The sequence below is a fragment of the Lithobates pipiens genome, unplaced genomic scaffold, assembly GCF_037356315.1.
Source record: "Lithobates pipiens isolate NorthernLeopardFrog02 unplaced genomic scaffold, aLitPip1_a1.2 Scaffold_16, whole genome shotgun sequence".
NCBI lineage: Eukaryota > Metazoa > Chordata > Amphibia > Anura > Ranidae > Lithobates > Lithobates pipiens.
The window spans coordinates 377,330,965-377,344,882 of record NW_027507748.1 but is presented as its reverse complement, the minus strand read 5'-3'; the positions used below and the strand labels follow the sequence as shown (position 1 = coordinate 377,344,882).

At 42.8% G+C, this 13,918-nt stretch overlaps 1 protein-coding gene across 1 annotated transcript in view; it reads right to left on the bottom strand.

The window, feature by feature from the left end:
- Positions 1 to 366: 366 nt before the first annotated feature.
- Positions 367 to 13,918, bottom strand: part of LOC143982993 (N-acyl-aromatic-L-amino acid amidohydrolase (carboxylate-forming)-like) — a 36,908-nt gene continuing 23,356 nt past the window's right edge. The window contains exons 6-7 of the mRNA XM_077482191.1: positions 10,797 to 10,906; positions 367 to 3,372 (exon numbers count right to left, since the gene is read on the bottom strand). Of these exons, the coding sequence (XP_077338317.1) occupies positions 3,178 to 3,372; positions 10,797 to 10,906 (305 nt within the window). The 3' untranslated portion in view covers positions 367 to 3,177. The remainder of the gene's footprint in view (positions 3,373 to 10,796; positions 10,907 to 13,918) is intronic.

Genomic DNA, 13,918 nt, shown 5'->3' with positions numbered 1-13,918 from the left:
TGTGAGGTATCGCCACAAACATCAGAGTGAGGGCAATAATTCTAGTGCTAGACTTGCTCTATTACTCTAAACAAGTAATCTGTAAAAAAAATTGAAAGCATCGCCTTTGGAGATTTTTAAGTACCGTAGTTTGTCGCCATTCCATCACTGTGTGCAATTTTAAAGTGTGACACGTTAGGTATCTATTTACTTGGCATAACATCATTTATAAACATATTATGTTATTATGTTTTTTTTTTTTTAATTCATTAAAAAAAGTTTTTATTGCGGTTAAAGAACCGCTGCGCAAATACTGAGTGACAAAAAATTGCAATGATTGCCATTTTATTCCATAGGTATATATATTTATATAGTGAGTGAGCCCCCTCACATTTTTGTAAATCTTTTATTATATATTTTCATGTGACAACACTGAAGAAATGACACTTTGATACAATGTAAAGTGTACAGCTTGTATAACAATTTAAATTTGATGTCCCCTCAAAATAACTCAACACACAGCCATTAAGGTCTAAACCACTGGCAACAAATGTGAGTACATCCCTAAGTGAAAATGTCCAAATTGGGCCCAATTACCCATTTTCCCCCTCTGGTGCCACGTGACTCATTATTGTTACAAGGTTTCAGGTGTGACTGGGGAGTAGACATGTTAAATTTGGGGTTATCACTCTCACTCTCTCATACTGGTCACTGGAAGTTCAACGTGGCACCTCATGGCAAAGAACTCTCTGAGGATCTGAAAAAAAGAATTGTTGCTCTACATAAAGATGGCCTAGGCTATAAGAAGATTGGTTGCAAAGACCCTGAAACTGAGCTGCAGCATGGTAGCCAAGACCATACAACGGTTTAACAGGACAGGTTACACTCAGAACAGGACTCGCCATAATCGACCAAAGAAGTTGAGTGCACGTGCTCAGTGTCATATCCAGAGGTTATCTTTGTGAAATAGACACATGGGTGCTGTTAGAATTGCTGCAGAGGTTTAAGGGGTCAGCCTGTCAATGCTCAGACCATACGCCGCACACTGCATCAAATTAGTCTTCATGGCTGTCGTCACAGAAAGAAGTCTCTTCTAAAGGTGATGCACAAGAAATCCTGCAAACATTTTGCTGAAGACAAGCAGACTAAGGACATGGATTACTGGAACCATGTCCTGTGGTCTAATGAGACCAAGATAAACTTATTTGGTTCAGATGGTGTCAAGCGTGTGTGGCAGCAACCAGGTTAGAAGTACAAAGAGTGTCTTGTCTACAGTCAAGCATGGGGGTGGGAGTGTCATGGTCTGGGGCTGCATGAGTGCTGCCGGTACTGGAAAGCTACAGTTCATTGAGGGAACCATGAATGCCAACATGTACTGTGACATACTGAAGCAGAGCATGATCCCCTACTTTTGGAGACTGGGCCACAGGGCAGTATTCCAACCTGATAAGGACCTCAAACACACCTCCAAGACGAACACTGCCTTGCTAAAGAAGCTGAGGGTAAAGGTGATGGACTGGCCAAGCATGTATCCAGACCTTAACCCTATTGAGCATCTGTGGGGCATCCTTAAATGGAAGGTGGAGGAGCGCAAGGTCCTCTAACATCCACCAGCTCCGTGATATCATTATGGAGGAGTGGAAGAGGACTCTAGTGGTAAAGCTCTGGTGAACTCCATGCCCAAGAGGGTTAAGGCAGTGCTGGAGAATAACTGTGGCCATATAAAATATTGACATTTTGGGCCCAATTTGGACATTTTCACTAAGGCCGCGTACACACGGGCGGACTGTTCGCCCAACTTTGTCCGCTGAACAGTGTTTCAGCGGACAGTCCGCTCGTGTGTGGGCTTCAGCGGACAGTTTCAGCGGACAGTCTGACGAACAAAGTTTTTCGGAAATCCCGTAAAACTGTCCGCTGAAACTTGGTTTGAGCGGACAGTCCGCTCGTGTGTAGGCTTGTTCATCAAACTAAGTCTCGCGCATGCTCAGAAAGAATTTACACGCCGAAGGTTGCATTGCAGTGTATAGGACGTCGTTTTTCTAGTCCCGTCGTACGTGCCGTTCACGTCATCGCGCACGGTTTCAGCGGACTGTTCGTTCATCGTGTGTAGTCAAGTCCGTTCATGCTAATTTTGAGCGGACTGTTTGTCAAACTGTTTGACGAACAAGGTTGGGCGAACAGTCCGCGCGTGTGTACGCAGCCTTAGGGGTGTACTCACTTTTGTTGCCAGCGGTTTAGACATTAATTGCTGTGTGTTGAGTAATTTTGAGGGGACAGAAAATTTACACTGTGGTGCAATTACACTTTGTAAAGAGTACCCAATCATGTGCATGGAAATTTAAAAAAAAAAAGTATCTTGCTTGTACCTCTTTGGATAATGGCCATTAGCAGGTCCTCACTAAGCTCTGGAGATAATTGCCTTGCAATAGTAACTTTCCTAGTGAATAGTCCATTTGCTTTTAGTAAATCAACCCCCCACAGTGCCTAGAAGAGAGAAATCTTCCAGCACCAATTACTGTAGTGGTTCTAAGATGTCATGTTACTAAGTGCACCAATTACTGTAGTGGTTCTAAGATGTCATGTTACTAAGTACCAAGGACTGCAAAGAAAGATGATGTTGGATGATGTGAATCTGTAACCATTATGCAAAGGCTATTTGTCCACTTGTTTGTATTTGCCCTCCAGTACCAAAGGCTCCCAGTGTTCCCTTGGCTAGAGTATACTACCCAGTTTTTGATCACAATAAAATGTATCCCAGTAGCTAGAAATAGCTGTACTGTGCTGCATTAAAAATTCCATCAAAAATAGGATGGGCAACAGGGTTTGAAAATTGACTGCCATCTGAATCAAATTATTCTCTGGATAGATTAAGTAAGGTTCTGTATACTACCTGGCTCTTAATAGTCTCCAGGAAATGGCTATGAAATCTGCCCAAAAAACAGCAAAACTATGACATATCCTACTGTAATTAGTGTTACCAAAAGGGAATCCATTGTCTTATATGGAATCCATTACAGTAATACAAATATTTGTTTACTCTGAGAACTGTACCCTGGTTGATGCACATATTTTCTTACAGTTTTAGATCTTTTCTTTTAAGAAAAAAAATTTAATTAGATTTATTTAAACAACTTTGGCGCAGAAGCTCAGGCACAAAAGGAATACTGGCAGTTGACATCGAGTCCAAAGACATGCAGGTTACTGTTCTACTTTCAAAGCAGGGACTTTCCAGTTAACTTTTTCAGCTAATATGAAGGCCACTTTTTTCTCATAATATGCTGCCTCGTTGATAAATGTAGGGTACAAGATTTTCTCATCCTCATAATACACATCTCTTCCACTCAAAGTCTTAAAGATCGGATCTCCAGACTTCAAAGGAACATAGTCTTTGTCCTAAAAAACAAATAGCATCAAGTTACTAACAAACACATTGGATTATATTAATAAACTTCAGACAGTCCAAGACATATTTAGCATCATTAGTTGGCCCTTTGCCTGCATCTACACTGAAGAGTCATGCTAGTTCCAGTAAGAAACTGATAGATGGAGAGACCGAGCGCCAAATATTGTAAATACAGGTTTTAGACTGAAATCTTAATTTGAAGGATGTCGAATAAACAATGAATGTTTATAGCTGTAAACAATCATGGCAAGTTCTCTGCATTAGTTAAATGCTAATCATCTAAAAGATCAATTATTTGCTACCTTCAAATGACAAATGTGGCTGTTACAGTCATCAAATTATCAATACAAAAAAGAATAGCTAAACTCCACTGAATGCAACTCAACTATGCTGTCTAACTACAGTTATCATTAACTGTCATTAATGTCCCTAGATTCTAACTTAAATTAGAATTTACCTTTAAAAATAAAGGTTTGTGAGCTGATAGTTTATTTTACATTGCAGAAGATACACATTAAGCCTCTTTTTATAACATTTGTACCTGCTTGTTTGAAAGCTTCTGTGTAATGTACACTGGGCATGTGCAACTCAACGTACAATCTAAGCGTGCCTTGGTGGCAGTATTAGCAGAACTTCACTCTCTCAATTAACATTGACTATTTTTAATCCTTATGCTGCTAGCATTAGTAAATAGATAGAAAAGTACCGTATATACTCGAGTATAGGCCGACCCGAATATAAGCCGAGGCCCCCAATTTACCCCCAAAAAAACTGGCAAACTTATTGACTCGTGTATAAGCCGAGGGTGAGACATGCCTGTCCATCCCTGTGTGTGTGTCCGTCCATCCCTGTGTGTCCGTCCATCCCTGTGTGTCCGTCCATCCCTGTGTGTCCGTCCATCCCTGTGTGTCCGTCCATCCATCCCTGTGTGTGTGTGTGTCCATCCATCCATCCATCCCTGTGTGTGTGTGTCTCCATCCATCCATCCCTGTGTGTGTGTGTCTCCATCCATCCATCCATCCATCCATCCCTGTGTGTGTGTGTCTCCATCCATCCATCCATCCATCCCTGTGTGTGTCTCCATCCGTGTGTGTGTGTGTGTGTGTGTGTGTGTGTGTGTGTGTGTGTGTGTGTGTGTGTGTCCAGCCTACCTTTGTCCCGAGCCTCCGTCCCGTGCCTTGCCTCCTTGCCTCCGTCCCGTGCCGGGCCTTGCCTCCTTGCATCCGTCCCGTGTCGTGCCTTGCCTTGCCCCCGTCCCGTCCCGTCCCGTGCCGTGCCGTCCCGTGCCCTCTTCGTCGGCGGCCATTGTAAGTTCAAAAGCTGCGCCGCCGCCTTCGCCTGTGATAGGCGGAACACTGAATTTCCCAGCAGCCTGTGTTCCGCCTATCACAGACGTCGTATCATCCTCGTCCGTAGTACGAGGATGATACGACGTCCGTGATAGGCGGAACACAGGCTGCTGGGAAATTCAGTGTTCCGCCTATCACAGGCGAAGGCGGAGCCGGAGGCGCGGCTTTTGAATAGAATGGCCGCTGTCTGTCTGCTCGACACGCTGATCGAGCGGGCAGACAGCGATGACTCGAGTATAAGCCGAGGGGGGCACTTTCAGCCTCAAAAAAGAGGCTGAAAATCTCGGCTTATACTCGAGTATATACGGTATTATTATATTATTATTATATTTACTTGTTTAAAACTTTTTAAAAAATTTTTTTGTTACTTCCTGGTTTCCAATAGACAAATTATGTCATACATACCAGGAGTCTTCAGAAGGGGAAGAGGGGTTTTCTTAGCTAAGCACGCCTGGGTTTCCAGATGTAAATAAAGCCGTGATCGCGGCTGTCGGCATGAGATCGGTGCTTTCCAGCCTGGAGGAGAGATGTGGGGTCTTATTGACCCTACATCTATCCATAAAGAGGACCCGTCACAGATTCCTATTACAAGGGATGTTTACATTCCTTGTAATAGCAACAAAAGTGATCAAAGACATAAACAGGTAAAAAAAAAGTTTAAAGATATAAAAAATTAAGTAAAATAAAATAATAATTAAAAAAAAATTCTAAAACCCCCGTCCCCGGTAGCTCGCGCTCAGAAACAAACACACACGCAAGTCCTGCCCACATATGTAAACGCCGTTCATGTACCATGTGTGGTATTGCTGCATGCATTGGAGCATGTGCAACAATTCTAGCACTAGACCGCCTCTGTAACTCTAAACTGGTAACCTGTAACAATTTTCAAAGCGTCGAATGAGATTTTTTTTTTCAAACAACGAATTTATTGACAATTTAAACATCAGAACATACAGTCTCATTGTACAATATAGAGAATAATGTACAATCACTAAGCATACATGTTCCTGTTCTGAGTCTCTAAAAGAAAAAGAGAAAAAAAAAAAAAGAGAGGCAAGATGAAAAACAAAAAAAACTAAAATTGGGACTGCACATGGCCATATTTGTTATCTGCTGTGTTGTACTCCAGCCCATATACCATCTCTCGTCTACATGAGCTTCTTTAACAATCTGTCTATATACATTATCAAGGGACACTGGCGTGTCCTTCCAAATACCACCAGACTCCATATTTACTTGCACTTGTATGTGTCTAGGCCGTACAGGTGTCAAGAGTATTGAGCCACCTATCCCAGACCTTGTTGTATTTGTTAGGACACTCCCTGTGCTTATATACAACTTTCTTAAAGGGCAGCATTAAGTTTACTTCCCCTATCCAAGCCTGAACCATAAGGGGGGGGCACTACGCATCCAGTGTATGGCTATCAACTTCCTAGCACTGAACAGAGTCTCGTGCAGGAATATGGTCATAAATTTGTCAGTTGCGATGTCTCCGGGAAAAGGCCCAGTAAACAGGTTTTGGGGTCCAGTTGTAAGGGTGAGCCCATGTGGTCATGTAGAAATTGTATGACTTGTGACCAGTACACTTGGATGTCTGGGCAAGTCCATATTAGGTTGTAAAATGTACAGGGGTGATCTGCACACCTCGGCAGTATGGATTTTGTTTGGCTTGGTATTTAGCAATTCTTGCTGGTGTAAGGTAGGATTTATGAATGATGTACAGTTGGGTCAACTGTTCTGACAGTCTAGGAGAAACTTTTTTGGTGTTTTTGAGGATCTCCTCCCAGTCCGCTTCCTCCAATGGGCCCACATCCTCCTCCCACCTATTCTTAGCTATGTCTGTGATCTGAGTTGTTGAGCGAGTTCTACGTATGTTGTACAAGGTAGAAATCAGTTTGGAAGGGTCTTCTCCCATTATGACATCTACCAGGGACAGTGTTTGTGGATTGGGGAATCCATCTGCGAATTGAGCCTGCAGGGCGTGAGACATCTGTGCATACCTAAATGCCATGTGTGGAGGTATCCCAAATTCGTCCTGCAGTGTTTGAAAACGACGCACTCCAAGTGGGGTGATCACTTGATGCAAATACACTATTCCCTTAGATGCCCAGAGGCTGGTACCCAGTATTGACTTCAGCTCCCTTAGTTGAGGATTGTATGCGAGTGCACAAAGTCGGCACCAGTCATTTTCAGTGCAATCTCCCATATACGTTTGTGGTGTATAAGTAGAAGATTTCGACCCTCCGCTCCCACCCTACCCCCCCCCACCTCTAAACAGTACTTGTACGGGAGAGTGTACGCGGCTGTTCAGTCTCATGTCAGGGCTTGGTACCTAGGTCCATCCATCTTATGTAAGTGGTAAAAATGGAACAGTTGGGCAGCTATGTAGTAAGAGTGTAAGTCTGTAAGAGCCGCTCCCCCCCAGATCGGTCAGATTTTTTTAGTGTTCCATGCCAGCTTATGCCTACTGGAGCGCCATATAAAGGTATTAAGGATATTATCCAGTGTTTTGAAGACTTTTAAGGGGATAAGTATTGGTGAGTGCCAAAATTTAAAGAGGAATTTTGGCAACAGGATCAAAACAGCGCCTCTATGTTGTTGGAGATATACTCTAGGGGCTCTCTGGTGATCTGTATACCTAAATACTGTATGGATGAAACCCTATGCAGTCGGAGAGACACGGTGGCCCGTGTAGGCGGGAACACATCCAGAGGCAGGATCTGCGACTGCCCAATTTATGCATAGTCCTGAGTATTTTCCAAAGTCTTCAATGGTCTAGAGGGCAGCCTGTAAGGATGGGCCCGTGCCCTCCAAGTTCAAGAGCATGTCATCCGCATACATGCTCATCGTCTCCACCAGGGAACCAATCCGAAGACCATAAATATTTGCATTCTTCCTAAGGGATATGGCAAGAGGTTCTGCAGCTAGGGTGTATAGTATCGGGGACAATGGGCAGCCCTGTCGAGTCCCCCACCCCAGTGGAAGGGAATCAACACTGACAACTGCCCATTCAGCGCTACTCGGGCCTCTGGGAAAAAGTATAACAGCCTACTCCATTTAATGAAATTTGAGCCAAAGCCGTATCCCCTGAGGCATTCCCACAGATACTCCCATTCCACAGAATCAAATGCCTTAGTGGCATCTAATGTTATCACTGCCCTATTACCCACTGTCTCATGGCACGCTAGAATATTCTTGTGAAACCTGCGGGTATTCATAGCTGTATTCTTTCCAGGGAATAAACCCTGTTTGATCCGGGTGAATTAGGGATAATATAATTGGATTAAGACGGGTAACTAATATTTTGGCCAATATTTTAATGTCCACCTGTAGTAGAGAAATTGGACGATATGAGTTGGGTTGGTGGGGATTCTTGCCTGTTTTTGGGAGTACAATGATTGTTGCTCGTCAGAGTGTCAGGGAGGGTCTAAGACTCAAATATGTAGTTGTAGAGATTCAGAAGCTCAGGAACTAACACCTCTGAATAGGTTGCATAGAAGTCTAGCGGTAGACCGTCCTGGCCAGGAGCTTTAGCCGCTGCCAAGGATGATATTGACAAAGCAACCTCGTCACTGGTGATGGGTGCCTCTAACTCTACCATCTGGGTTTCAGACAGTTGGGGAAATGATATATGTTGCAGGAAAGACCGAGTCTCCTGTGCTGTGACCTCCATTTGGGAGGTGTAAAGGTCCACGTAATAGGAACGAAACATCTCAGCAACTGATGTCGGATCTGAAATGAGGGTGTTCTGTGAGTCGGCCTAGCGTAGTGGTGAGCCAGGTAGGCAAGAAGCCTGCCCGCCCGCTCACCCTGTTCAAACACGTGCTGTTTTGAAAAATTGTAATTGGTCAATTGTAATTGTAAATGTAATTGGTCAACTATACGTGTTTGAAGCTTGAGTGACAAGACATTAGCTGGTGTAGGGTTTGATATAAATTAATTTGTTGCGGATTCTAGTTTCTCTGATGCCTGTTGGAGCAGCAATCTAGAGCACTCTTTCAACCTGTTAATTCACCTAGACAGAGCAGATCGAGCATGTATTTTGAATGCCTCCCATATCATACCCATGGATGCCGTACCTCTATTTGTGTTAAAATAGTACCGCCATCGCCCAGCTATATCGTCCTGCTCCCCCACTGCTGTCAATCAAAAGTGATGAAGGCGCCACATGCGTGGCCCCGCCTGAGGAGTAAGGCGAATAGTGGCCCAGCACGGAGCATGATCCAACAGTGACCTAGCATGGTAGCCTGCATCTTCCAACAGGGGGAGGAGCACATCCGAGACAATAATATAATCTATTCGGGACATAGTGGAGTGTGTTACTGAGAAACATGAGAAGGTCCGGTTGTCAGGGTGTTTATAGCGCCATGTGTCAGTCAGGGAGAATTCAGCGAGGGTGCGGCCCAGTCAAGAGGTATTGGGGAGTGATGTAGTCAGATTTGGGTGCAGTCTGTCCTTGGTTGGGTTCAGAACCATATTAAAATCCCCAAGCCAAATGGCTGGGGTAGTAGGATGCTGTGCCATTTATGACAAACCCTCGGTCACCAAGCTAACAGTATATGGTGGTGTTTATGGAGATTTTTAAGTACCGAAGTTTGGCGCCATTCCATGAGGGTGCGCAATTTTGAAGTGTGACATGTTAGGCACTCGGCGTAACATCTTTCACATTATAGAAAAAAATTGGGCTAACTTTACAGTTTTGTTATTTTTTAATTCATGAAACCGTTTTTTTTCCCAAAAAAAAGGTGTTTGAAAAATAATTGCGCAAATACCGTGCGAGATAAAAAGTTGCAATGACCACCATTTTATTCCCCAGGGTGTCTGCTAAAAAAAATATATATATATAATGTTTGGGGATTCTGAGTAATTTTTTAGCAAAAAAAATAATGATTTTTACATGCAGGAGAGAAGTGCCAGAATAGGCCCGGTATGGAAGTGGTTAAGACAGGGTGCTACATAAAGAAGACACATAATGTGAAACCTGTTCTCCAAAAAAGACAAGTGAACTTCTCAGGAGGAATTAGGCCAAAGGCTTGGCTTTCATATGTGTATTATTGTGAATAAACTCTGACGGTTTTTCCGAAGGAGTTCCGCTGAAACGGACCTGCCTACACATGATCACACCAAAGTCCAATCGTTTAGAACGCGGTGACGTACGACGGGACTAGAAAAAGGAAGTTGAATAGACAGTAGCCCTTGCGTTGTTTTTGGTCCTTCGGAACAGCATACAGACGAACGGTTTTCCCGATAGGAATTGATTCCGTCGAAAAGATTTAAAACATGTTCTATTTCTAGGTCTGTCAGAAAAAAGTCAGCTGAAGCCCACACACGATCGGAATATCCGATTAAATTATTTCGTCTGACTTTTTCTGCTGGAAAGTCTGACCATGTGTACACGGCATTACTCTTGTACCACCTTGTACCACCTTGTACCACCCTCACCCAAACTATATCCAGAATTTTTTTTTTTTTTTAAACTGAGCAGGGGGACTTTTGCAAACCAACACATAACGTAATCAAAGAAAGAGCTTCCCAACCCAATTCCCAACCCAGCGGAAGCTCAAGAGAAGGAATTTCTATAGACTCAACAGAAGGATCACATACCGTTTATTAGGTACAATATTTGGCTACATTGGGGTTTATTTACTAAAGGCAAATCCACTGTGCACTATAAGTGCCCTGCAAGTGCACTTGGAAGTGCAGTCGCTGCAGATCTGAGGGGGACATGCAAAGAAAATAAAAAACAGCATTTTTGCTTGCACATGATTAGATGATAGAAATTGGAAGAGCTTCCTCTCATTTCAGATCTTCCCCTCAGATCTACAGCGGTGCAATTGTAGTGTACAATAGATTTTCCTTTAGTAAATCAACCCCATTGGTTCCATCATCAGACACATACACTAAACAGGGAAAGATTATCTTCAAAACTTTTTCAGCTGTTATTTTTTGAAATTTGATGATTATTATGAATATTGCTATTCTAGGAAAATATGGTGGTTCAACCATTGGAGGAAAGATGAATATGGAAGAAAAATCTACTAAACTACTAAAATGTGTAAATTTACCTGCAGCTCAGGATGGACGACAGCTGTGATTTCTCCTGTAGAGTCTCGAGGAAAATCCACCCTGGATACAAACTTGTATATATCAGTTTCAAAACTTGCAAACTCCTTCCCTGCAAAAGAGACAGATACAGGATTATGATTTGCAAGAAAACACTGGGTAATTTTTGCTATAGTGTTAGACACAAAAATATTTTATAATGCAAAAAGACACAAATCAGACATCTCAAGTCTCCCGCGAGGAGTGGGAGTTTCCTGCATTTCTGCAGCAGCTCCCGCACACCTGCAAGTGCCTCCCGATCTCTCGGGAATGAGCAGTGCAGTGGGAAATAGCTGCGATCACCGATCTCCTTTGTATCGACTTTTAGCTGACAGCCGTTTCTCCTTCTCCCTCTCCCGCGGCTGTCAGCTAAAAAGCTATACAGGGAGATCGGTGATCACAGCTGTACTTCCAGCTGCACCAATCATCCCCAGCAGCTCTATGTGCTCCTCCCGGGCCCCCTCCATGTCCTTCTCCACCCCTGTTCTCCTCCGGCCCCCTCCATGTCCTTCTCCTCCCCCTTCTCCTCCAGTCCCCTCCATGTCCTTCTCCACCCCTGCTCTCCTCCGGTCCCCTCCATGTCCTTCTCTACCCCCGCTCTCCTCCGGTCCCCTCATTGTCCTTCTCCACCCCCGTTCTCCTCCGGCCCCCTCCATGTCCTTCTCTGACCCCCCTTCTCCTACAGCCTCCTTCATCCCCCGCAGCTGGCTCCCTTCCTCTCCCGCTGGCTACAGGGGGAACTAGTTAATGGATACAGTGAGTGAGATTGCTCTTGTGTCCTGTGATAAATGAGCAGAGTAAACTGTGTTTACTTTGCTTAGTTTAGGAATGGACAGGAGCCTCTGTCTCCTGTTCATTCATCTTTAGTGCCGAGAAAGGGACTGGGGAATGTATGTCCTCAGTCCCTTTGTCTGTCTCAAAGGGGAGACCCCTGACATCTCACTAAAGCCCTACAAAAAATATTTAAAAATAATTGTAAAAAAAATGCTAAAAAAATTTCTAAAAAAATTCTAAAAAAATAAAATAAAATAAAACTACTGACACCACTCCACCCTGGCCTACCAACACTGTCTACTGCCCCAACCCCCTCCCCCCAAAAAGCATTATGAGAAAAAAAAAATTCAATACAAATTAAATTGTAAAAAAAAAAAAAATCAATTATATATAAAAAAAAAAAAAAACTGCTGACACCATCCACATACCACCAACCCCTGCCCCCGAAGCACTGGGAAAAAATATTGAAAAAGTGATTTAAATAATATTTTGCCGTGGGGGTGTGGGGCATTTGTGGGGTGGTTGCGAGTGTGAACCGCCACCTTCCTGAAATGAGTTTGCCACCTCCCTGAAATGAGTTTCTCCAGGTTGGGATGTCTGACATACTTGTTTCTCTATATTGCAGTGGTTAGATGAAGCTAAATTGTGGCTTTTTATTAGTTATAATTTTGTGGGTACTCTTACCTATGCCAGTTCAGTACACATTGAAAAGCTATGTGGATATTTAACATCCCTATCCTTCACCAATCTTTACTTCAAAAGGCAGGTAGTTGTAAACCTCACTGCAAATACATTTATTATAGAAATTATTTAAAAAAAACACTCGTACTAGGCCTCCATAGAGCTGGGGGCTGCTGCACCAAATTGTACCTAAATACAGGACCTCAAAAAAATGATGGTGCGTATGCCACTTTAAGTAAAGAACCAAGTGATTTAATACAAATAATAATAGAAAATATAAAAATAAAAACAATTTTTTTATCCAGTGATTTTTCCAGCGTTTTTGTAACTAAAAAAAAAGAAAAACCCTAGTGTGCATGGAGCCTAAAAAATACAGCTAATATGACATTTGTTTACGTGACCCTTTTTATCCATGTGACCCAATGCTATCCACATAGCAGCCATGATATCTTAAACTAAATCAATACTCATGATAGTGCATATACATATAAAATAAAAAAGATTTCATACACAAAAAATAAATACATAAAATAAGCAAAAATACTGGTGGATGCATATGGAACTTTTTGTACTGTAAGCATCATATGAACCATGGACTGGTATACATTTGTGTCACTATCAATTATTTTTTTATTCACAATCATGAGTATTGATTTAGAAGCTGTTGAGTTGCATGTTTCATGTGATGACATAAGATGTACCAAAGATGGTCACTCCAAATGCTACAGAATACTTTTTCAAAGTTAAAGCGGAAATAAAGTCTGTTTTAGTTTTAAAAAGTGCTGATAGTTTAAGTCTCTCCTGTATAGATGCTCCTACCTGCCTGTCGGGACTCTCTACAGTCTTGGGATGAAGTTATTCTTGTGCACAGGTGTTGTAGATATGTGTATGCCAAGAGTGATGATCAGGTCGGACATTAGAAGTGCACCCACCCACAGCGATTTTTCTGGCTTGATTAATTTGTGCACATGCTGAGTGCATTCCCTCCTCTTTAGCAGCAGTGGCTGAGGCACTGATGCTAGAAGGAGAGACAACACACTGTGCATGCACACAGTCTAAATGACCTGGAGCAGCCGCTGGAGGCGCACTGCAAACATTTGTCCTGTTCTGACGTTTAGGCCGGATGGAGGGGATTGCAGACAATCCATACACGGCCTACACAAATGGATGACAATCCACCATTTTTACCAGCTGGGTAGAGGTATGCAATGTGCTGAAGATCCTGAATGCAATCAATAATAATAATACTATCAGTAATCAAACTACCACCTTATAAGCTCTTAAAGGAATGTTACAGAACTTGCAACTGCAAAGAGAGATGAAGGAGAGGTCTTTACAACCTAAAGCCCTACACTCTATGGGAACCACCTCTCATTTTTCTTAGATGAGAGGAATTATGTTTCATCTCTATTAAAATACAAAATTTTAGGAGCTTGGGAAATGAAAATTCTTATAGTGTGCATTAGGAGGTACAAAAAGATGTAAAACCCAACCATCAGAAGCAACTGCTCCATATAAATGACGGCCACTTCAGGAGGCAAGAACTCACAGCAGGTGAGATAACACTTCAAGAGATGACTGGCCAAGGCCTTGAGTACATCCATATACATCAATACCTATATTTATTGAG